This window comes from Dendrobates tinctorius, unplaced genomic scaffold (assembly GCF_039654945.1).
Source record: "Dendrobates tinctorius isolate UK_male_01 unplaced genomic scaffold, ASM3965494v1 ptg000008l, whole genome shotgun sequence".
NCBI lineage: Eukaryota > Metazoa > Chordata > Amphibia > Anura > Dendrobatidae > Dendrobates > Dendrobates tinctorius.
The window spans coordinates 1,966,328-1,991,888 of NW_027361676.1; the positions used below are offsets into that span (position 1 = coordinate 1,966,328).

The window sequence follows — 25,561 nt, forward strand, 5'->3', positions numbered from 1 at the left end:
AGCCTAAAGCAAGAAAAGGGGAAATCTAAACTGCCCCAGAGCAGACCCCAAAGGAATAGACAGCCCCCACACATGTATTTACGGTGAATCAAGATGAAAGCACAAACACAGGTAGGAAAACAGGCTGAGCAAATGATGGGGCCCACACTAACTAGAAAGGAAAAGATACTGTCTGCAATCACGCCAAAAACCCTGCAAAAAAATGTCCAACACTTCTGATAGCAAAAAAACCCTGAAGTCACTAGACTTCACCCACTATATCAGCACTCTGGCATATTCTGAGAACAGAGCAAAAGAGGCCAATCTAATAAGGGACAAAAAGCAAACTGGCACATACAGTAACATAAGAGTGGAAATTTAGCACAGCCCCAGCGGGGGCTGGCTGACCACACAAAAACTGAATAGACAAAACCAAATCAAATGTTAACATTAGCAGAGAAAACTTAGCTTGAGAAGACTGGAACTGAGCTGGAAACCAAGACCTCAGGAGGCAGGAAAAAATCACCAGCATGGGAATAGGGAGTCGGCTGTCTTAAATCCAGTCTGAGACTCCAGATGTCCAATCGTCGTCCTCATTATCAGGTGACAGGTCTCTGTTAATTATATCAGCTTCATTACCTCCTGCCACCACCAGAGGAGCCCGGAAAGAGAACTCACGACTCCTCTGTCAACACAAACAGTTACCTCACCAGAAACCAGAGGCAGACCAGAAAATGAGTTCACAACACATCTTGATTCTCCTCCTTTATGCCAGAGTCACACACGAAGTATAAAAAAATCGGTCTGTTTTCCACGGACGAGAATTGCACAAATGTTTCAAGAACAGTGATCCGTATGTCATCCATGTGCAATTCGAGGATGCGATTTTCTCGCATATAAGCATCCATGTGACATCCGTATGACATCAGTATGGCGAGATTTTCTTCCAGGCGTGCAAAATGGACATATAATGGATCCCAATGACAGGTTAAAATAGAAAAGAAAGAAAAGATATATACACAGAGAAAACACACTGTGGTGCAGTGACCACTATGTCCGCTAGGGGGCGCTGTGTGGGTGTCCCAGGATGGGCCTACAGTCATATCCATTGTGGTAATGGGTATAGGATGCTGAAGGATCATTATGTATCTCAAGGTAGGTGGTCTTGAGATGAAGGCTTGCTTATGTGCTGATCAGCAGAGGCACTGCTGAGCTGTTGTTACACTGTGTCAGCGAGAGCTATCTACAAACCCACCCAGGGGTGTGTTTAAGAGTGTCATTATAAAGTATATGTGTATGAATGCTTGAAGGACCTGTGATGAGGTCATAGCCATGTGACCCGGGGGGCGTGGCTACGGACCATATATGGTAAGCAGAGTAGGTCACATGAGAGAGAGCGCATGGATCTGATTGGGCCATGTGGAAAGTCCCGGCAGGCCTAGGTGGAAGAAGGTGTGCTACCTTCCTGAAGACCATGTGCTGAGGCTGCTGACCCGGGGAGGACTATGTATATTGGCTGTATGTGAGGACGGATAAGCCTCCTGTGTTTCCTGAGGCTCCAGGACTGAGCCTGAAACAATGGACACTTATACTTGCTTTCACCTGAGCTAAAGGCTATTCCTTATGTTATGTGCTGGTTTATGGGTTATGGAGCAATAAACCCTATGAACTTTTAAAGGAACGTGCCTCCTGATTGACTCCCGTTGCTCCTGAGTGAGTTGAATCCCTACAACACACACATATATACAGTCATGGCCCAAAGTTTAGAGAATGACACAAATATTATATTTTCACATGATCTGCTGCCCTCTGGTTTTTATGTGTGTTTGTCAGATTTTTTTATCACATACAGAAATATAATTGCAATCATATTATGAGTAACAAAAGGTTATATTGACAGTTAGAATGAGTTAATGCAGCAAGTCAATATTTGCAATGTTGACTCTTCTTCTTCTGGACCTCAGCAATTCTCCCTGGCATGCTCTCAGTCAACTTCTGGATCAAATCCTGACTGATAGCAGTCCATTCTTGCAAAATCAATGCTTTTATTTTGTCTGAATTTGAAGGTTTTTGTTTGTCCACCCGTCTCTTGATGATTGACCACAAGTTCTCAATGGGATTAAGATCTGGGGAGTTTCCAGGCCATGGTCCCAAAATCTCTATGTTTTGTTCCCTGAGCCATTTAGTTATCACCTTTGCTTTATGGCAAGGTGCTCCATCATGTTGAAAAAGGCATTGTTGATCGCCAAACTGCTCTTGGACGGTTGGGAGAAGTTGCTCTTGGAGGACATTCTGGTACCATTCTTTATTCATGGCTGTGTTTTTAGGCAAGACTGAGAGAGAGCCCATTCCCTTGGCTGAGAAGCAACCCCACACATGAATAGTTTCAGGATGCTTGACAGTTGGCATGAGACAAGACTGGTGGTAGTGCTCACCTGGTCTTCTCCGAATAAGCCGTTTTCCAGATGTCCCAAACAATCGAAAAGGGGATTCATCAGAGAAAATGACTTTACCCCAGTCCACAGCAGTCCACTCCCTGTACCTATTGCAGAATATCAGTCTGTCCATGATGTTTTTTCTGGAGAGAAGTGGCTTCTTTGCTGCCCTCCTTGAGACCAGGCCTTGCTCCAAGAGTCTCCGCCTCACAGTGCGTGCAGATGCACTCACACCTGCCTGCTGCCATTCCTGAGCAAGCTCTGCACTGCTGGTAGCCCGATCCCGCAGCTGAAACACTTTTAAGAGACGGTCCTGGCACTTGCTGGTCTTTCTTGGGTGCCCTGGAGCCTTTTTGGCAAGAAGGGAACCTCTCTCCTTGAAGTTCTTGATGATGCGATAGATTGTTGACTGAGGTGCAATCTTTCTAGCTGCAATACTCTTCCCTGTTAGGCCATTTTTGTGCAGTGCAATGATGACTGCACATGTTTCTTTAGAGATAACCATGGTTAACAGAAGAGAAACAATGATGCCAAGCACCAGCCTCCTTTTAAAGTGTCCAGTGGTGTCATTCTTACTTAATCATGACAGATTGATCTCCAGCCCTGTCCTCATTAACACCCACACCTGTGTTAATGGAGCAATCACTGAAACGATGTTAGCTGGTCCTTTTAAGGCAGGGCTGCAATGATGTTGAAATGTGTTTTGGGGGATAAAGTTAATTTTCTAGGCAAATATTGACTTTGCAAGTAATTGCTGTTAAGCTGATCACTCTTTATAACTTTCTGGAGTATATGCAAATTGCCATTAGAAAAAATGAAGCAGTAGACTTTGTAAAAATTAATATTTGTGTCATTCTCTAAACTTTTGGCCATGACTGTATATATATATATATATATATATATATATATATACACACACACATATCATTGAGACACACATACATACACTGCTCAAAAAATAAAGGGAACACTCAAATAACACATCCTAGATCTGAATGAATGAAGTATTCTTATTGAATACTTTATTCTGTACAAAGTTGAATGTGCTACCAACAAAATCACACAAAAATCATCATTGGAAATCAAATTTATTAACCAATGGAGACCTGGATTTGGAGTCATACACAAAATTAAAGTGGAATGTAATGTCCTTAAAACAAGTCAAAATGAGGCTCAGTATTGCGTGTGGCCTCCACATGCCTGTATGACCTCCCTACTGTACAACGCCTGGGCATGCTTCTGATGAGGCGGCGGATGGTCTCCTGAGGGAACTCCTCCCAGACCTGGACTAAAGCATCCGCCAACTCCTGGACAGTCTGTGGTGCAACGTGATGTTGGTGGATGGAGCGAGACATGATGTCCCAGATGTGCTCAATTGGATTCAGGTCTGGGGAATGGGCAGCCAAGTCTATAGCTTCAATGCCTTCATCTTGCAGGAACTGCTGACACACTCCAGCCACATGAGGTCTGGCATTGTCCTGCATTAGGAGGAACCCAGGGCCAAGCGCATCAGCATATGGTCTCACAAGGGGTCTGAGGAACTCATCTTGGTACCAAATGGCAGTCAGGCTACTACTGGCGAGCACATGGAGGGCTGTGCGACCCTCCAAAGATATGCCACCCCATACCATTACTGACCCTCTGCCAAACCGGTCATGCTGAAAGATGTTGCAGGCAGATCGTTCTCCATGGTGTCTCCAGACTCTGTCACATCTGCTCAGTGTGAACCTGCTTTCATCTGTGAAGAGCACAGGGTGCCAGTGGCGAATTTGCCAATCCTGGTGTTCTGTCGCATTGATGTGCCATCTTGGATGAGCTGCACTACGTGAGCCACTTGTGTGGATTGTAGAGTCCGTCTCATGCTACCACGAGTGTGAAAGCATAACCAACATTCAAAAGTGACCAAAACATCAGCCAGAAAGCATTGGTACTGAGATGTGGTCTGTGCTCCCCACCTGCAGAACCACTCCTTTATTGAGGGTGTCTTGATAATTGCCAATTGTAATTGTTAGGTGTCAGGTTTCTGGGTTTGCTCTGCAGGAATCCAGAGCCTCACATTCTGCGGTCTCCTGCTGTCTTTCTACTGCAGAGGAGATTGCTTTGCAGCAGACCGCTCCAGAGACTAAGTCCCTCTGTACTCCTACTGGGCATGCTCACGAGACGATCTCCCATTGGAGATCGGGAGTCATGTGCCCAGGTCCTGTTCCAGATCTCATTGGTCCATCTCGGAGATCTGGGAGGTCCCGCAAGGCTATAAAAAGTGTGCATGGCCGCTTCGCCATGCGCTAGTGCAGACTATACTTGCTATATGTGAATGGTGACGGATGCATGATTCTGGTGACTGACTCATTTGAAACCCCATCCCTCTGATAATACGCATGTGGATAGGGAATTAGTTTTGCAGTCAGCGCCAGTCAGTGGCAAGCCTTAAGCCACTGTGCTCACCGCACCGCTACGCTAGCGTCCGACATCGCGCTTGCTTTCTGCTTTGTCGTCGAGCGGCAGTGTCCTACGCCGCGCTGCAGTTGCAGCCCTCCTTGGCGTCCGCAGAAGCAATGCCGCACACACGGTAGGTCTAGAGGGGCACAGCTCCTCTGTTTTGGGTCCTGCTCCTGTTACAAGATACCGTGTGTGCATCTACCTGAAGCCTGTGTCACTAACAGGATCAGCGTTTTGTATATTTTTTGTTGTGGCACCACTGCGTGTGAACAGAGGCCGCTCTGCGCACTCTGGGTGAAGTTTAACCCGTGTGCATCATACCGCCATATTGCTTGTCTACCACCACTTAGCAGCAGTTATACCACCTACTGCACGGTGGACCCCGAACGGCGAACGCACTTTATTATTATTTTATTTAGTGCGTTCTGCCGTTCCTAACAGTAATGGTTACGTGTGACTGGACACACCGCCTCCAGCAGGGCGAATTTAAATGACACACGCGACCCTGGATACACCGCCTCCAGTAAAGCGAATTTAAATAATAAGACGTGCAGTCGGATACACCGCCTCCAGTAGGCAAATTTCAGAAATACACGTAAAACCGGATACACCGCCTCCAGCAGGGCAAATTTAAATAATAAGGGGAAACACCAGGGCAACAGTTACAATGGTGGGCCCTGCGATAGGGAAAGGGGACGTGGAAACCTTCTGCATTCCCCTGAGTCAGTGTCACTACACTCCTACCGATCCCTAGGCCAGTTCCGCACCGGGCGCCGCTCAGGATACCTTTAAACCCTAGCTCGCCCTGCACCTACCCCTTTCTAGTGAAATATCCGGTGCAGAGACTAATCCCACCACTGCACTGAAACACACATAAAGGAAAGGCACAAACAGGGAAACACCACTTAGCTTTACTCTGTTGCACTTGCTCCTGGCAACAGTCCATCACCAGAATGCAGCTCTCCTGCTGAAACGCTGCCACCAAGCTCTGTCAGAGCTGCAAGGAAATCCCCTCTGACTCCTTCCATACCAGGGCTCTGACCGTGCTGCAAGGAGCTCTCTCCAGCTCCTTCCTCCACCAGGGATGGTTGGAAATGGATACTATCACCAACGCTGATTGCAACACCTGTGACTCTTTTATAGCAGAGCCAGCAATCACACCTGCATTACAATCATGTGCACTAAAGAAACAAGAGTGCAATGATGCTCACCACCACCAGGGGCAAACTTAGAACAAAGGACACCACAGTGCAATAATCCCAATGGCCACCGGGGGCAACAAACCACACTTAAGCACACAGCTTAAAGAAAAAAAAGGTTACATGCGCTTTTAACTGTCATCATCCAACCTGGATCATGACACCAATAATTTCCATCTGTTGTCTATTCCATTTGCACAACTGCGTAGACAGGAAATATATATATCTTTGTACTGTGGTAGTCAGTAGATAGAAGAATATTTAGAATTGAGAGTCCTCAGTGGTTGATACCTTTTAATGGCTAGCTGAAAAGATTGTAACACATTGCAAGCTTTCGAGACTACTCAGGTCTCTTCATCAGGCTACTTGTTGTATTAGTCTAGCCTGATGAAGAGACCTGAGTAGTCTCGAAAGCTTGCAATGTGTTACCATCTTTTCAGTGAGCCATTAAAAGGTATCAACCACTGAGGACTCTCAATTCTAAATATTCTTCACAACAGCGTGTGAAATTGATTGTCAATCAGTGTTTCTTCCTAAGTGGACAGTTTGATTTCACAGAAGTTCGATTTACTTGGAGTTATATTCTGTTGTTTAAGTGTTCCCTTTATTTTTTTGAGCAGTTATAACTACTGTTATATATATATACTGTGGTGTAGTAACCACTGTGTCCGCTAGGGGGCGCTGTGTGGAGGTCCCAGGAGAAGGGGTGAATGCAGGAACCTGGTTGGTCCAGAGCTGAAGGTCCCGTGAGGAGAGTTGTCTCCTGGCTAACAGCCTGTGGAGTGGCTGTGTGTAACGGCTGCCAGCGTCTGAGAGTCCCAGAGAAGAGAGTGGATGTCTGCAGCATGGAGCAACAGCCATGAGGAAACCCTGATGTGGGTGAGATAATGATGAGGCTGAAGAGCCTGTGTATGCTGGAAATTGCTAACAGAGGGAAACTCTGTAATGGCGCTATGCTGGTGAAATGAACTGTCTGTTGCTTCTATCGGTTTATGCTGCATAATAAACCGCATGGACTGCTATGTTTGATGGAAAACCCGTGCCGGATGTGTTTTGTTTGCTGCCAAGCGAGAATTCCCCAAGTAAATGACAGCGCTACCTCACAATACCTATACTATGGATATACATATATTCTATCTATTCTTTATTAACCTGTCAGTGTGATTTTACAGGATAGTGACCTGAATTGCCGGCTTTTCTAAAGGACACTGGTGCGTATTTCTCGCAAGTCACGTATGGTCCGTGTGTAATCCGTTTTTTTCTCGCACCCATGAACTTGCATTGGTGAGTCTCGACCAAGAAATGCTGACAATAGCAGCATGATGCGATTTCTCTCGCACGTATAAAACGTGTGAGAAAAAATCCGATTATGTGAGCTGACCCATAGATTAACATTGGGATGAGTGCTATGCGATTTTTTTCTCGCATAGCACTCGTCCGTATTTCTCGCTAGTGTGACTCCGGCCTTACCTGTAAATACTGATTGAAGGACACTTGTTAACCAGAAAAAGAGATTATATGCCTCAGATTCAGTCAAGACATCCAAACATCCAAAGGAAAAGAGACAGGCTCCATCACGAGGGACACAGATTTATCATTCTACATGATGCCAGCTTAGGGAACCTCGGCCCTGGCTGGAAGAATACAGATCTGCTCCATTGACCATCGCGAATCCATGAATACGTTTGGAGAAAGCCCGGATTGAGACCTGCCGGTCACCTGGCTCCCTGGAGATGTTTGGACAAGCCAGGTTGTGACCCTCCAGTCAACTGGCCTTGTACTTGAATAGACTGTCACCTTCCTATGCTTATTGTTATATCCTCTCTGTGTGCGTGCCACAGGTGGAGATATCTGTTCTGAAAGATCTGAAGTAACAGCTGCAATTATCCCAGCGAGTCAGCGCAAGGGTGAGACTCTGTAATGTGCATCGTCTTGGGTAGTGTGCTGGGACTGCTCTATGTGTTATCTGCCTGTTTTTTGGTTCAATAAAGTATTGCCACACTGTTTTACCCTAACCCTGTGTGGTCTGAGTAGTGTTACGCTCATGGTGAGCCTGTGGAGGGTCGATCCCTAGTCCATGTGGTTTTAGATAGCGGAGGAGGTGCCAGACGATCCTCCGTGTGTTCACAACATCCAATTGTGGAACTTATTTTTTACTCCAAGTTCTATTGATTAAAATGTACTTTGCTTGTGGGAAAAGCTTTGCTTTAATAAGCTTGTCTGAAATATAAATTTTTTTTTGCAAAATTGTATTGGTTTAAAAAAGTAAAAGAAATGATACTTCAGTGAGCTATTGAATGCAGCTTCTGCACCTATCTAATCTACCACCAGGTCTCTAATTCTCACAACAGTGAACACAACCAGTCATAGGATGTGATGGCCTCAGCCAATCAATAGCTAGGGATCCACCATGGTCTGTGACCCTTGTTCTGTGCTTGTACATATTTACTTTTGTTGCACTGATATCGTTATCAAATTTCTAAACTTTACTTGTCCTTATAGAAAACAGTCAAAAGGGTGTCAATAATACACCGTCACTTACAATAGAGTGAGAGAGTGAGTTTACCCTCATTTAGATTACTGTACAGTGCATGGGATAAAAGATACATTCTAAAATGCTGACAGTCTAATCTGAAACCTGCAGAGTTGGGAGCACAGCTCTGTACTGTAATACAGGTTGCAGAAGAAGATAAGCAATATAATATATTTACAAAATTTCTCAAATAAACAGGTAGCTAATTTCAATTGTAAAACTGAAACATGGTATTCATACATAAATATAAACTTTAAGTCTTTTTGTAAAGATAAATTTAAAGAATTGATAATATGAAACCGTTGTTAACACTCCCATTATATTTTACCTCCAAAAATCTCTATGCGTTTGTCTTTTAAATTTATAGAACAGAAATCTGTAGAAATAGAATGCACAGGGAAGAGCACAGGACAGGATACGCTTTGATGCTGTCTCACTCTGCCCTTTTAAACTGTATTTGTTTCAAATAATTTCAACTGAAAGGGTCACTCAAGAAGGGCAGTGCTTAAGACCTAAAGAGCCAGTAAATGGGAAGTGACAGATCTCTAGCAATTCCAGTCATTCACAGTTGAATAAATTGGCAGTGACAGCAAGACATTCGAGTGTTAACTTACCTCTCCAAAGCTTTTGCCATTGCTTCATATGCTTTTCCTAGCCCAACATTATCTCCAAGTTCTTTAGAAATCTCCATGTAACTCGCGAGAGACTGTAGATAAAATAAAGACACAATAAATTTAAAATATATAAAAAGTAGGATAAGTCGAAAATGTCTTAAATAAAATAAAAAATACTTAAATAGAAGTAGCATATATCATTTAACTGAAAGGAAAATAACTCTATATAATAAAAGGAAGATTAGGACTAAGAATATTCATCTCTTCACCTTGGATGTGGCTTTGTTGTAACATCAATATATCTGCATTACTGTGTAAAGAACACATTAAAACGGTCAAAGAAAATTGTGCAAATTACATAATAATCTTTATTTTTATATAGAGCTAAAATATTCCACAGCGCTTTACAGTTTTGCATACATTATCATCACTGTCCCCGATGGAGATCACAATCTAAATTCCTTATCAGTATGTCTTTTGGAATGTGGGAGGAAACCGGAGTACCCGGAGGAAACCCACGCAAACACAGGGAGAACATACAAACTATATGCAGATGTTATCCTTGGTGGGATTTGAACCTAGGACTCCAGCGCTGCAGCACTAACCACCGAGCCACCGTGCTGCCCGAAACAACACTTATCAAGTTTCTTTAAATATTTTATTTTTCTTAAATAATTTCAGGACCCCATGTAAAACAAAAAACAGAGGTGCCACTGCAGCGTAAGTGCAGGTATTTCCAGAGAGTGACGTCTCTTGTTGTGTCACGTGCCAGCTACAGCCAATGAATGGCCACTCATCATCTGAAGCCACCTTCATGGAATACTGCTGAGCTGAAGTCAAAGAGCTCATGGGCTGCAACTTGCATGTGACACAAGTCCAAAACAGTCTCCAAAAACAGCGGTGCTTACATCGCTAGAACAGCACTGCTTCAGGGGGTTAGAATAGATTATTTTATTTTAAATAAGGTCGTTAGGATTAAACTGGGGTTGTCCAGTACTGTAAAAACCCCTTTAACTATTCAAAAATGTTTTGAATACTTTTGGCTGCACTGCTTCCTGTTTGTCAAACGAAAGCGAACAGAATTTTTAAGAATTCAGGGAGTAACTAACCTTTTCTTTTTTTTCCTTTTTCATTTTTAAAATACAAATTTAATTCGGGCACAGGTTTTTTAATAGGGTTAAACACACTATTTTGACGCCTTCCGCAGAAAACACTGGTTTACAGCCAATTTAGTTCAGACACAAAAATAGTTGAACTTAACTAATTTTGTGGTGCTGAAAAAGAATAAGATGCTTAAAGGGAATCTGTCACCCTTTTTTTGGCCTTTCACCTGCCGGCATAGACATCGGGGGCTTATCTATAGCATTCTGTAATACTGTACATAAGCCTCCGATGTAACCTGAAAGAGAAGAAAAACACGTTATATTATACTCACGGAGGTGGGCGGTCCGGTCTGATGGGTGTCGCCGTCTCGTCCGGCTCCTCCCTTCTTCATGCGATGATGTCCTCTTCTCCCATCCTGTAATGGCTCCGGCGCACTGCTCTGCCCTGTTGAGGGCAGAGCAGAGTCCTGCAGTGCGCAGGCGTCGGGAGAGGTCTGGCCCCTGTGCACTGCAGAATTCTGCTCTGCCCTCAACAGGGCAGAGCAATGCGCCTGTGCCGGAGCCATTTCAGGACGGGAGAAGAGGACGTCATCACATGAAGAAGGGAGGCGGCGGACCGGACCGCAACACCCATCGGACCAGACCGCCCACCTCCGTGAGTATAATATAACGTGTTTTTCTTCTCTTTCAGGTTACATCGGAGGCTTATCTACAGCATTACAGAATGCTGTAGATAAGCTCCCGATGTCTATGCCGGCAGCTAATAGGGGAAAAAAAGGGTGACAGATTCCCTTTAAATTTTCTGACTGGCTCTAAATTTCAATATCTAGAGGAGATTGTAATTACTTATGACACCTTTCATGCAGGCTTATAAAAAACTGTGTCTTTATTATTTCATCTTTATTTTTGCACTAGCTGAAGAGCCCGGCGTTGCCCGGGCATAGTAACTAACTGTGGTTAGTTATAACAAATTATAATGATTATATTGTACATAAAAACATTTCACATCATATATTCAACACGAACGTAGCAACGCTCCCGCACTGGTACACGGAACACAACTGGTGCAATTTTGTTGAAGCAATTTTTTTTTAACACAATATTAACCCCTTAACGACTGCTGATACGACTTTTAATGGGGACAGTTAAGGGGCTTTATTCCTCCTGCACCTCATGCTCCTTCTTTTTACACAGCCTCCTCCTGCAACTCACGCTTCTCCTTTATACACAGCATTTTTCTGCAGCACAGCTTTTCTCATTTGTAGTAGTCTCCTCCTGCAGCACCTCACACTCCTCTTCCATATAAAATCATAAACACCTGATGCCGAGAGAAATTGCACTAATTGCAATAAAGCGTATCGTATACACAGCCTACTTCTTCTGCAGCACCACACAGCAACTTCCTGTTATGAGCACACCGGTGTAATCCATGAGGCTCGTCCCTTTCCCTTGACATCATGCCTCACAGGAGCAACTCCATTCTAGACATGACGGAGCTAGATGTGGCTTGTGCCTGCCGCGCACTGATACTCTAATGGTGGTGGCACTGATTGTAGCTCACAGCAGTTGGGACATCGCAGCCGGTGAGTTTGGCAGGATGACTTTCGAGGTGAATGTGTTTCCACCTGTGTGCGCTAACAAAGTGGCCCGTGTAGATGGGGCTTTGAGTGTGGAGTGAGTGTGGCTATGCAGAGTGGGCAGGAAAATGTGGAGAGTGCGTGGCTTGATACATACACACACATATATACATTCAGCTTTATATATACAGATTGTTAGTAGCAAGTCTATTACATCATCTATGTAGTCTATTGAGCCTTCAGTATTCTGTCATCTTAGGGTGACCAATCAAAAACGCCAACTCAGCTCTAATGATGTGATCCTGATTATAGTTGCATCTCCTACTTTTATAAATGCTCTCTGTAAGATATACAGTTTTAGGATTTTTTAGCTTAGTTTCTTACCATATTGACATGTTTCTATTTGTTTTTACAGATATATCTTGTTGCATTAACAAAGTGGATAGTTTTTTCTACTCACAGTGGGTACAAAAAGTATTCAGACCAATTTAAATTTTTCACTTTTTATTTCATTGCAGCCATTTGGTAAATTCAAAAAAGTTAATTTTTTTCTCATTAATGTACACTCTGCACCCCATCTTGACTGATAAAAAAACAGAAATGTAGAATTTTTTGCAAATTTATTAAAAAAGAAAAACTGAAATATCACATGGTCATAAGTATTCAGACCCTTTGCTCAGACACTCATATTTAAGTCACAAGCTGTCCATTTCCTTGTGATCCTCCTTGAGATGGTTCTACTCCTTCATTGGAGTCCAGTTTTAATTAAACTGATAGGACTTGATTTGTAAAGGCACACACTTGGCTGTCCACCAACGTTCAACATCCAACCTGATGGAACTGGAGAGAGTCTGCAAGGAAGTATGGCAGAGGATCCCCAAATCCAGGTATGAAAAACTTGGTGCATCATTCCCAAGAAGACTCATGGCTGTACTAGCTCAAAAGGGTGCTTCTACTCAATACTGAACAAACGGACTGAATACTTATGACCATGTGATATTTCAGTTTTTCTTTTTTAAGAAATTTGCTAAAATTTCTACATTTTGCTTTTTTCAGTCAAGATGGGGTGCAGAGTGTACATTAATGAGAAAAAATGAACTTTTTTGAATTTACCAAATGGCTGCAATGAAACAAAGAGTGAAAAATTTAAAGGGGTCTGAATACCCACTGTATAAGGAAAAGTCATTTTTACGTCACAAAAGTGTTTCTCGCCCTGTCATGCATAGGACAGCATGGGAAACAGCCAATGTTCGTGATGCCAAACCTGAACAGTAACACGGACTTTCTGGAGAAGTCCGTGTTCTGGGTCTGCGCACAAACACTAGTTGTTCAGTACGGACCCCAAACTTTATTGTTCAGGTTTGCCCAGCTCTACTGAGCAGTACAGTGGTTCATGTATTGTCCGCAGATTGATGATGGCTGTTAACCACTCCCAGTATCTCCTTACCATTATTAAGAACATACTAGGGGTTGAAGGTTCATATGATACAACCGTATACAGAGCTAACCCAACATTGCAATTGATCATTGTACTAAGCTTGGTGATATATTCAAGTACTGATGGTGGTTCTGATGATCTATTCCTGTACTGTTGTTGGTTGTGATGTTGTATTTCTGTAATGTGGTAGTCCTGTTACTGTATTCATGTTTTGATGGGTATTCTGGTTCTGTATTCATGTACTAAAGGGAATTCTGGTGCGTTATTCATGTACTGATGATGCTATTCCTCTGCTGATAATGGTTCTGATAATTTATTCCTGTACTTATGGTGTTTCTGGTAATATATTCCTGCATTGATAATGTTTCTGATGCTATATTTCTATATTGTTGGTGGTTCTGGTAAAGAATTCAAGTATTGTTATTAGTTCTGATCATGGCTATGTTAACAAAATATTATGTTGTCCAACAAGTTATGGATTACTACATATTTATTTATTTATTTTAGGAGCATACCAAATTCTACCAGTGTGAAATATAATCCACTGGTGGACAAAGACAGAAGAGGACCCTTGTGCAAGAACAGTATAATGGCCCTATAGAGTAAAATAGCTCAACATAATGCACAATTTCACATGATTTGTAGGTGGAAATGGGCACCCCTACTTCTTGGGCCCATGTGCGGCATAGGCTCCACCGATGATATGTCCGCCTTTAATATAACCACTGTCAGGATTAGGCTCTGCTTACTGGTTCCAGCGGTCATTATACAAGGGGTGTTCATTAAAGATTTCCCCTGAACCACTTCCTGTGGACTGAGAGCAATGAAACTTGGCACAATTATTAGTCCTTCTCCACATAGATGCCACCTAGGGACACACACTTCTCCCATCTCTTTAAGCAACTGTAAAAACCTCGCTTGTAGAAGTTGACAGATTGCTCCAAAAGCCACATTGTGATTTCAGAAATCAGAGGCTCATCATCTGGAAAATGAAAAAAGGGGGACAAGGTTGGCACTATCAACATATCAAGGGGGATCAACCTGAAGCATGTGAGCAACTTTGAACAAATTAGGAAAAAAGAAACATGCTAACACTCAGGGACCAAAAAATAAATCAGAAATATTTTATTAGAGTATAGAAAAAGCCACAAAATTGTAAAAACATTTAAAAACATGGAATACCCACCTGGATCCCACCCACCAGACCTGAATGTACCAAAATACATGCATGTGAAGAGTATAAATAATCAAATATCAATAAACTGTACAAAAATGCAAAACTCTGGCCAGTGTTGCAGGAATTTGACCCCAAGTATAAGTGAACAGAATCCACCAAGTGTATATAGAGCTATAACAGAAACCTTTGTGCCCAATTCCCAGCGTTAGTGTGGCAGTAACAACAGCTGTTCTATATATAATACCTGTTCATGAACATGGGTGCCAAAAAATATATAGATGAAAAATATCTAAATGAAATGGCAGGGAAATGAAAATCCCTAAAGATGGTACAAGATACAAGGAGATGCACAGAACTAGTATGCAAATAATTCAAATAAATAAATCAAATAGCAAAAAAACCCTGCTGCATGGTGCCAAAGAGCAATATAATACATCTTTCATCTTATCTTAGGAAGAGAAGATAGTCGGCACATGACACAAATCGAAAATGAGAAGTAACATGACGACTACTTAAACGACCGTATATACTCGCGTATAAGCCGAGATTTTCAGCCCATTTTTTTGGGCTGAAACTCCCCCTCTCGGTTTATACGCAAGTCATATACCAGGGGTAAGCGGGAGCGGGGATGTCAGAAATCATACTTACCCCCTCCTGGCGCTGTCTCTGCAGCCCCCCTGCTTGTCCCGCAGTCTCCGGCGCCTGCCTTCAGCGGTCACGTGGTACCGCTCATTACAGACATGAATATGCGCATATTCATGTCTATAATGAGCGGTATGACGTGACCGCTGAAAGCAGGCACCGGAGACTGTGGGTGAACAGGGCTGCAGAGACTGTGCCAGAAGGGGGTAAGTATAGCGATATTCAAATGTCCCCACGCTGCTCACCGCTGTCTGTCGCGTCCTCTGTCAGTGATGTTTAGGTCAGAGGGCGCGGTGACGTTGTTAGTGCTCGCTGCGCCCTCTGCTGCTTGAATGTCACTGAGAGATGACGTGGAAGACAGCAGTGAGCAGCGTGGGAATGTGAACAGGTGAATATCTCAGGTGCCATGTACTGAGCCAGCAGCGATGAGAATATAATTTTTTTTTATTTGCAGCAGCATATGGGGATTATTCTGTGAAGCATCTTATGGGGGCCTATTCTGTGGAGCATCTTATGGGGGCATATTCTGTGGAGCGTCTTATGGGGGCATATTCTGTGGAGCATCTTATGGGGGCATAATCTATGGAGCATCTTATGGGGGCATAGTCTAAGGATCATCTTATGGGGACTGTTAAGATTGAGTCACCGTAGGAGGCAAAAACAGAAATGCTAGCTAAGCCCAGAAAACCAGAGAAGTTGGCAACTATCAGATTGCAGACCCCTGAACCTATCAACACAACTAGCAGTAGCCGTGGGGGGTTCCTACGATGACCTAGACCCCTCGATCACAGCCGGAGAGATAAATAGGCCTAAAGAAGGAAAGGGGAAATCTAACTGCCCCAGAGCAGACCCCAAAGCAATAGGCAGCCCCCCACATATAATGACGGTGAAGCAAGATGAAAACACTTACACAGACAGAAAGACAGGCAGAGCAAAGTTGGGGCCAAAAACTACCTAGATAGGAACGGATAGGAAGGCTGCTGTCTGCAATCTGCCAAAACCCTATCAGAGACAAAAGCCAACAAGCTGAAATAAAAATGGCCCTGAAGCAACTAAGCTTCAAAAACTAAATCAGCACTCAGGTACTTTCAGAAGACAGAGCTAACGGAAAACTGCACACTCCAGCAGGGAGTGGCAGAATCCAAAAAGCAAGAAAAACAAAAAACAAATCTTAAATGCAAAAAGGCGAAACAGAAAACTTAGCTTTAGGAGAGCAGGAATCAGACTGGTGTCCAAGAGTCCACAGAGAAATCACCCGCAGGGCAGAAAGGGCGTAGGCTGCCTTAAATCCAGTCAGTGACTCCACTCAGCCAATCGTCTTCATTAGTCCCAGGTGCCTGATAATCAGGCTCACTACCTTCCTTCACTAGAATAGGGAGTTCACCAGGCCTCAGTGACGGAGGGGAGAATGAACTCACAACAGTACCCCCCCTTGAGGAGGGGTCACCGAACCCTCAACAACGCTACCAGGGCGATCAGGGTGAGCCCGATGAAAGGCACGCACCAATCTTTTGGCATGAATATCAGAGGCAGAGACCCAGGAATTATCCTCCTGACCATAACCCTTCCACTTAACCAAATACTGGAGTCTCCGTCTAGCCAGACGGGAATCCAGAATTTTCTCTACCTCATATTCCAAGTTACCTTCAACCAATACAGGGTCCGGAGGTGCCACCTCAGGCACAACTGGCTCAACAAACCTCTTCAACAAGGACTTATGGAACACATTATGGATCTTAAATGTGACAGGAAGAGCCAAACGAAAAGAGACCGGATTAATAATCTCCAAAATCTTGTAAGGTCCAATAAATCTAGGCTTAAACTTAGGAGAAGCCACCTTCATAGCAATATTTTTTGATGATAACCACACCATATCACCAATCTTAAACTGGGGACCAATGGTCCTATGTCAATTGGAAAACCGCTGGGCCTTTTCCTGGGAGAGAGACAACTTATCCACCACTTGGTCCCAGATCTGGTGCATTCTCTCCACCACAGTGTCAACACCTGGGCAGGCAGAGGGCTCCACCTGCCCTGAAGAAAATCGAGGATGAAACCCAAAGTTACAAAAAAAAGGTGACATCAAAGTGGCAGAACTAGCTCTATTATTTAAAGCAAATTCGGCCAAGGGCAAAAATGAAACCCAATCATCCTGATCAGCGGAAATAAAACATCTCAAATACGACTCCAAGGTCTGGTTTGTTCTCTCTGTCTGCCCATTGGTCTGAGGGTGAAAAGCAGAGGAGAAGGACAACTGAATTCCCAACTTGGAACAGAACGTCCTCCAAAATTTAGACACAAATTGAACTCCTCTGTCAGATACAATGTTCTCAGGAATCCCGTGCAAGCGAACCACCTGTTGCAAAAACAGGGGCACCAACTCAGAGGAAGATGGCAACTTAGGGAGTGGTACAAGATGAACCATCTTAGAGAACCTATCACAAATCACCCAAATAACAGTCATTCTTTGAGAGACCGGCATATCAGAGATGCAATCCATTGAAATATGGGTCCATGGCCTCCTGGGGACCGGCAAAGGGATCAACAACCCACTAGAGCGAGAACAAGATTTAGACCGGGAGCAAGTCCCACAGGACTGCACAAAATTCCTGACATCATGAGACAAGGTGGGCCACCAAAAAGAGCGACTCACCAGATCTCTAGTACCAAAAATACCCGCATGACCAGCCAATGCAGAGCAATGAACTTCAGACATCACTCTCTTCTTCCACTGGTCAGGAACATACAACTTTCCACTGGGGCAATGCTCAGGTTTGTCCACCTGGAACTCTTGCAGAGCAAGTCTCAAATCGGGCGAGATGGCAGAAAGAACTACCCCTTCGCCTAAGATGGTAGCAGGCTTGGTCACCACAGGAAAATCAGCAAAGAAACTCCTAGAGAGGACGTCTGCCTTGACATTCTTAGTTCCAGGAAGGAAAGAGACCACAAAATCAAAATGTGTAAAAAACAAGGCCCACCTAGCCTGTCTAGGGTTCAAGCGTTTAGCCGACTCTAGGTAAATCAAATTTTTGTGGTCAGTGAGGACCACAACTTGATGTTTGGCTCCCTCCAACCAATGTCTCCACTCCTCAAATGCCCATTTCATGGCCAACAGTTCCCGATTCCCCACATCATAGTTACGTTCAGATGAAGAGAACTTTCGGGAAAAGAAAGCACAGGGATTCATTTTAGATGTTACCGGATCCTTTTGGGACAACACTGCTCCTGCACCAATCTCAGAAGCATCCACCTCTACCTGAAACGGGAGTGAGACATCAGGTTGCCGCAGAACCGGGGCGGAGGTAAATCTACGCTTCAGCTCCTGAAAGGAAGCAACCGCCTCCGGAGACCAATTCAACACATCCACACCCTTCCTGGTCAGGTCAGTCAATGGTTTGGCAATACTAGAAAATTTTGCTATAAATTTCCGATAACAATTAGCAAAACCCAAAAACTTCTGGAGGGCCTTCAAAGAAGTGGGCTGAACCCAATCATAAATGGCCTGTACCTTGGCCGGGTCCATTTCAATAGTTGACGGAGACAAAATAAATCCCAAAAAAGAAATCCTCTGTACTCCAAAAAGGCATTTTGATCCTTTGACATACAGAGAATTCTCTCTCAAGATACAGTCCGAATATGTTCCACATGAGCATCCCAATCCTTGGAGAAGATCAAAATATCGTCCAGATAGATAATCAAAAATTTATCGACAAAGTCTCGGAAAATATCGTTCATGAAGCACTGGAAGACAGAAGGGGCATTAGTGAGCCCAAAAGGCATCACCAGGTACTCAAAATGTCCCTCCGGAGTATTAAACGCCGTCTTCCATTCATCCCCCTGCTTAATGCGGATAAGATTATACGCCCCCCTAAGGTCAAGCTTGGTAAACCAGCAAGCACCTCTGACTCTAGAGAATAGATCCGAAATCAGGGGTAACGGATACTGATATTTAATAGTAATTTTATTGAGGGCACGATAATCAATACAAGGCCTTAAAGAACCATCCTTCTTGGCCACAAAAAAACCCGGCACCTAAGGGTGAAGAGGATGGTCTAATATGACCCTTCTCCAACACCTCCTTAATATAGGACCGCATAGCCTCGTGCTCGGGTACAGATAAATTGAAGAGCCGACCCTTAGGAAATTTACACCCCGGGCTTAGTTCAATTGCACAGTCATAACTCCTATGAGGAGGCAAGGACGCAGACTCATTCTCACTAAATACATCATAGAAGTCCGCCAAATAGTCAGGAACCTCATGCGACTGAGGAGAGGTGGAAAAAACCGGAGCCTCACTAAAGGTACACCGGCAACCCCAACTCACCACAGACACAGACTTCCAATCCAAAACTGGATTATGAATCTGCAACCAGGGAAACCCCAGAACAACGGCATCATGCAGACCATGCAACACCAAAAATCTGCAATTTTCTTGATGGTCTGGTGCGACCCGCATGACCAACTGGGTCCAAAACTGAGGTTTATTTTTGGCCAGAGGGGTAGCATCAATCCCCCTCAAAGGGATAGGCGTCTGCAGAGGTGTCAACGGAAATCCACAACATTTAGCAAAATCCAAGTCCATTAGGTTTAGTGCTGCTCCCGAATCCACAAAAGCCTTGGCGGAAAATGTGGACAGGGAACAGATCAGAGTAATCGCCAAAAGAAACTTAGGCTGAACCCCACCAACAGAAAACGTGTGTGCAAAGCGTTTCTCACGTTTAGGACAAACAGAAATAATATGTGAGGCATCTCCACAGAAAAAACACAGCTTATTGCGCCTTCTGAATTCCTGACGTTGCGCCTTAGACAAAACTCTATCACATTGCATAGGTTCAGACGTCTGTTCAACCGGTGGCAACACCTCTCGTGTAATCCTGCGTTCACGTAAACGCCGATCAACCTGAATGGCTAAAGACATAGAATCGTCCAGACCAGAGGAAACAGGAAATCGCACCATAGTATCCTTTACGGCTTCTGACAAACCCTTCCGAAAGAGAGCAGCCAAGGCACTATCATTCCAGGTAGTAAGGACCGCCCACTTTCGGAACTTTTGACAGTACAACTCTGCAGATTCTCGACCCTGGTTCAATGCTAACAGGGTCTTTTCAGCCTGATCAATAGCATTAGGTTCGTCGTACAGCAACCCCAAGGCTTGAAAAAATGCGTTCACATTAGTCAGAATAGGGTCATCTGGTTTCAAAGAAAACGCCCAATCCTGGGGATCGCCGCGCAGCAAAGAGATGACAATTTTAACCTGCTGCGCGGGGCTCCCTGACGAGTTAGGCTTCAAAGCTAAAAATAATTTACAATTATTTTTGAAACTCAAAAATTTAGATCGATCCCCAAAAAATACATCAGGTGTGGGGATCTTTGGTTCAACAGCATGTGAACGTGCAAGATAGGCGGAAATTCCTCGCACTTCAGCAGCGAGCTGCTCCACACGATCAGACACTTGCTTTATCTCCATTGAGAGAAAAAAAAAATTCCCCCTATGGCCTCAGAGATATAGAGGAAAGAATATACAAACTCCTCTTTTTTTTTTTTTTAAACACAATTCTTTCCTGCTATTGAGTACCCCAGGATCTGCGGTTTGGCGGGTGATTCTGTTATGATTGAGTCACCGTAGGAGGCAAAAACAGAAATGCTAGCTAAGCCCAGAAAACCAGAGAAGTTGGCAACTATCAGATTGCAGACCCCTGAACCTATCAACACAACTAGCAGTAGCCGTGGGGGGTTCCTACGATGACCTAGACCCCTCGATCACAGCCGGAGAGATAAATAGGCCTAAAGAAGGAAAGGGGAAATCTAACTGCCCCAGAGCAGACCCCAAAGCAATAGGCAGCCCCCCACATATAATGACGGTGAAGCAAGATGAAAACACTTACACAGACAGAAAGACAGGCTGAGCAAAGACGGGGCCAAAAACTACCTAGATAGGAACGGATAGGAAGGCTGCTGTCTGCAATCTGCCAAAACCCTATCAGAGACAAAAGCCAACAAGCTGAAATAAAAATGGCCCTGAAGCAACTAAGCTTCAAAAACTAAATCAGCACTCAGGTACTTTCAGAAGACAGAGCTAACGGAAAACTGCACACTCCAGCAGGGAGTGGCAGAATCCAAAAAGCAAGAAAAACAAAAAACAAATCTTAAATGCAAAAAGGCGAAACAGAAAACTTAGCTTTAGGAGAGCAGGAATCAGACTGGTGTCCAAGAGTCCACAGAGAAATCACCCGCAGGGCAGAAAGGGCGTAGGCTGCCTTAAATCCAGTCAGTGACTCCACTCAACCAATCGTCTTCATTAGTCTCAGGTGCCTGATAATCAGGCTCACTACCTTCCTTCACTAGAATAGGGAGTTCACCAGGCCTCGGTGACGGAGGGGAGAATGAACTCACAACAGGGGTCATAGTCTATGGAGCATCTTATGGGGGCATAATCTATGAAGCATCTTATGGGGCAGTATAGTCTATGAGGCATCTTATGGGGCCAATAGGTGTTATGAAAGGGAAACCGAGGAGGAAAAAAAGACAACAAGCTAAGTCTCAGAAAACCAGAGAAGTTGGTAACTATGCAGATTGCAGATCCCTGATCTTATCCGCACAACTAGCAGCAGTTGTGGAGTGTTCCTACGTTGGTCCTAGATGCCTCGTCACAACCGGAGAACTACATAAGCCTAAAGCAGGAAAAGAGGAAAACTAACTGCTCCAGAGCAGACCTCAAAGGAAAGACAGCCCCCCCACATGTATTGACGGTGAAACAAGATGAAAGTACAAACAAAGGCAGGAAAATAGGCTGAGCAAACGATGGGGCCCGGCTAACTAAAAAGGACAGAAAAGGAAAGACACTGTCTGCAATCTGCCAAAAAAAAACTACAAAAATATTGTCCAACACTTCTGATAGCAAAATTAACCCTGAAGTCACTAGACTTCTAAACCTATATCAGCACTCTGAAATATTCTGAGACAGAGCAAAAAAGAGGCCAATCTAATAAGGGACAAAAAGCAGATTGGCAAATACTGATTAATAGGAGTGGAATTTCAGCATAGCCCCAGCAGGGGCAGGCTGATTACACAAAAAACTGAATTGACCAACAAGCGCAAGTATGAACATTAGCATAAAACAAACTTAACTTGAGAAGACTGGAAGAGAGCTGAAGTCCAGGACCTGAGAAGCTGACTGAATCACCAGCACCCGGATAGGGCGTCAGCTGTCTTATATCCAGTCTGATACTCCAGAGATCCAATCGTTATCTTCCTCATCAGGTGGCAGATCACTACCACTTAAACCAACCGCACTACCTCCTGTCACCACCAGAGGGAGAACGGAAGGGGAATTCTCAACTGGTGGAGCAGAAAATGAGTTCATGACAGTACCCCCCCTTGAGGAGGAGTCACCGAACCCTCATCCATGCCATTAGGCCGATCAGGATGGGCCCGGTGAAAAGCACGAACCAATTTATTGGCATGAATATCAGAGGCAGAGACCCAAGAATTATCCTCCTGGCCATAACCCTTCCATTTGACCAAATACTGGAGTCTCCGTCTAACCAAACGAGAATCCAATATTTTCTCTACCTCATATTCCACATTGCCTTTAACCAATACAGGATCAGGAGGTGCCGCCACAGGAACTTCTGGCTCAACAAACCTCTTCAACAGTGACTTGTGAAATACGTTATGGATTTTGAACGTAACTGGAAGAGCCAATCGAAAAGAAACAGGATTAAGAATCTCCAAAATCTTATAAGGTCCAATAAATCTTGGCTTAAATTTTTGAGATGCAACCTTCATAGGAATATTCTTAGACGACAGCCAAACCATATCACCCACTTTAAACCAGGGACCAATGGTCCTACGCCGGTTGGAAAAACGCTGGGCCTTTTCCTGAGAGAGTGACAACTTATCCACCACTTGGTCCCATATCTGCTGCATTCTCACAACCACAGTGTCCACACCTGGGCAGGACGAAGATTCCACTTGCCCTGAAGAGAATCAAGGATGAAACCCAAAATTACAGAAAAAGGGTGACATCAGAGTGGCAGAACTAGCTCTATTGTTCAGCGCAAATTCGGCCAAGGGCAAAAATGAGACCCAATCATCTTGATCAGCAGATATAAAACATCTTAAATAAGACTCCAGGGTCTGGTTTGTTCTCTCAGTCTGCCCATTGGTCTGGGGATGAAATGCGGAGAAGGATAACTGAATTGCCAGATTGGAACAAAAGGCTTTCCAGAATCTGGAAACAAACTGGACCCCTCTATCAGACACAATGTTCTCAGGAATCCCGTGTAACCGTACCACCTGCTGTAAAAACAAGGGCACCAACTCAGCGGAAGATGGCAACTTTGGGAGTGGTACAAGATGGACCATCTTCGAAAATCTATCACAAATCACCCAGATAACAGTCATTCTCTGAGAGACAGGAAGATCAGAAATAAAATCCATTGAGATATGGGTCCATGGCCTCTTGGGCACCGGCAGGGGCATCAGCAACCCACTAGAACGAGAACAGGGTTTAGACCAAGAACAAGTCCCACAGGACTGTACAAAATTCCTGACATCATGAGATAAGGCAGGCCACCAAAACGACCGACTCACCAAATCTCTGGTACCAAAAATACCCGGATGACCAGCCAATGTGGAGCAATGGACTTCAGACATCACTCTCTTTCTCCACTGGTCAGGAACATACAATCTTCCCATAGGGCAACGCTCAGGTTTATCCTCCTGAAATTCCTCCAGGGCACATCTCAAATCGGGCGAAATGGCAGAAAGAACTACCCCCTCACCTAGGATAGCAGTAGGCTCGGTCACATTAAGAGAATCAGCAAAGAAACTCCTAGAAAGGGCGTCTGCCTTAACATTCTTAGTGACCGGAAGAAAAGAGACCACAAAATTAAAACATGTGAAAAACAAGGCCCATCTAGCCTGTCTAGGATTCAAGCGTTTGGCCGACTCCAGATAAATCAGATTCTTGTGATCGGTGAGGACCACAAATTGATGTCTAGCTCACTCCAAACAATGTCTCCACTCCTCAAATGCCCATTTCATGGCCAACAATTCCCGATTCCCCATGTCATAGTTGCATTCAGATGGAGAAAACTTTCGAGAAAAGAAGGGGATTCATTTTAGAAGTCACAGGGTCTTTTTGGGACAACACAGCTCCTGCACCAATCTCAGAAGCGTCCACCTCCACTTGAAATGGAAGTGAGACATCAGGTTGCCGTAAAACTGGAGCTGAAGTAAATCTCTGCTTAAGCTCCTGAAATGCTGAGACAGCCTCTGGAGACCAATTCAGCACATCAGCTCCCTTCTTGGTCAGATCAGTCAGTGGTTTGACAATACTAGAAAAATTACCTATAAATTTACAATAGAAATTAGAAAAACTCAAAAACTTCTGGAGAGCCTTCAAAGAAGTGGGCTGAACCCGATCATAAATGGCCTGTACCTTGGTCGAGTCCATTTCAATAGTCGATGGAGATAAGATAAATCCATAAAATGAAATCCTCTGTACACCAAAGAGGCATTTCGATCCCTTAACAAACAGGGAATTCTCCCTCAAAATCTGGAACACAGTCCGGACATGTTCCACATGGGAATCCCAATCACTAGAAAAGATCAAAATATCATCCAGATAGATGATCAAAAACTTATCCACAAAGTCTCGGAAAATATCATTCATAAAGGATTGGAAGACAGAAGGGGCATTAGAGAGCCCAAAAGGCATCACCAGGTACTCAAAATGTCCCTCCGGAGTATTAAACGCCGCCTTCCATTCATCCCCATGCTTGATGCGAATAAGATTATACGCCCCCTGAGGTCAAGCTTAGTAAACCAGCAGGCACTCTTAACTCTGGAGAATAAATCAGACATCAGAGGTAACGGGCACTGATATTTAACCGTCATCTTGTTAAGGGAACGATAATCAATACACGGTCTTAATGAACCATTTTCTTGGCCACAAAAAAAAAACAGCGCCTAACGGTGACGAGGATGGTCTAATATGACCCTTCTCCAACGACTCCTTAGTATAGGATCACATAGCATCATGTTCGGGTACAGATAAGTTGAAAAGCCGACCCTTGGGAAATTTACATTCAGGCATAAACTCAATTGCACAGTCATAACTCCTATGAGGAGGCAAAGACGCAGACTTACTCTCACTAGAAACATCAGAGAAATCAGCCAGATAATCAGGAATATCATGAGACTGAGAAGAGGTGGAGAAAACAGGAGTGTCCCTAAGAACACACTGACAACCCCAACTCACCACAGACACAGATTTCCAATCCAAACTGGGTTATGCGTTTGCAACCAGGGGAACCCCAGAACAATAGTATCATGCAAATAATGCAGCACCAAAAATTTACAATTTTCTTGGTGGTCTGGGGCAACTTGCATTATCACCTGGGTCCAAAACTGAGGTTT

At 44.1% G+C, this 25,561-nt stretch overlaps 1 protein-coding gene across 1 annotated transcript in view; it reads right to left on the minus strand.

Moving 5' to 3' along the window:
• The window catches only part of TTC29 (tetratricopeptide repeat domain 29), a 454,195-nt gene that overhangs the window by 132,790 nt on the left and 295,844 nt on the right, over nucleotides 1-25,561 (minus strand). The window contains exon 8 of the mRNA XM_073576236.1: nucleotides 9,200-9,291. Within this exon, the coding sequence (XP_073432337.1) occupies nucleotides 9,200-9,291 (92 nt within the window). The remainder of the gene's footprint in view (nucleotides 1-9,199; nucleotides 9,292-25,561) is intronic.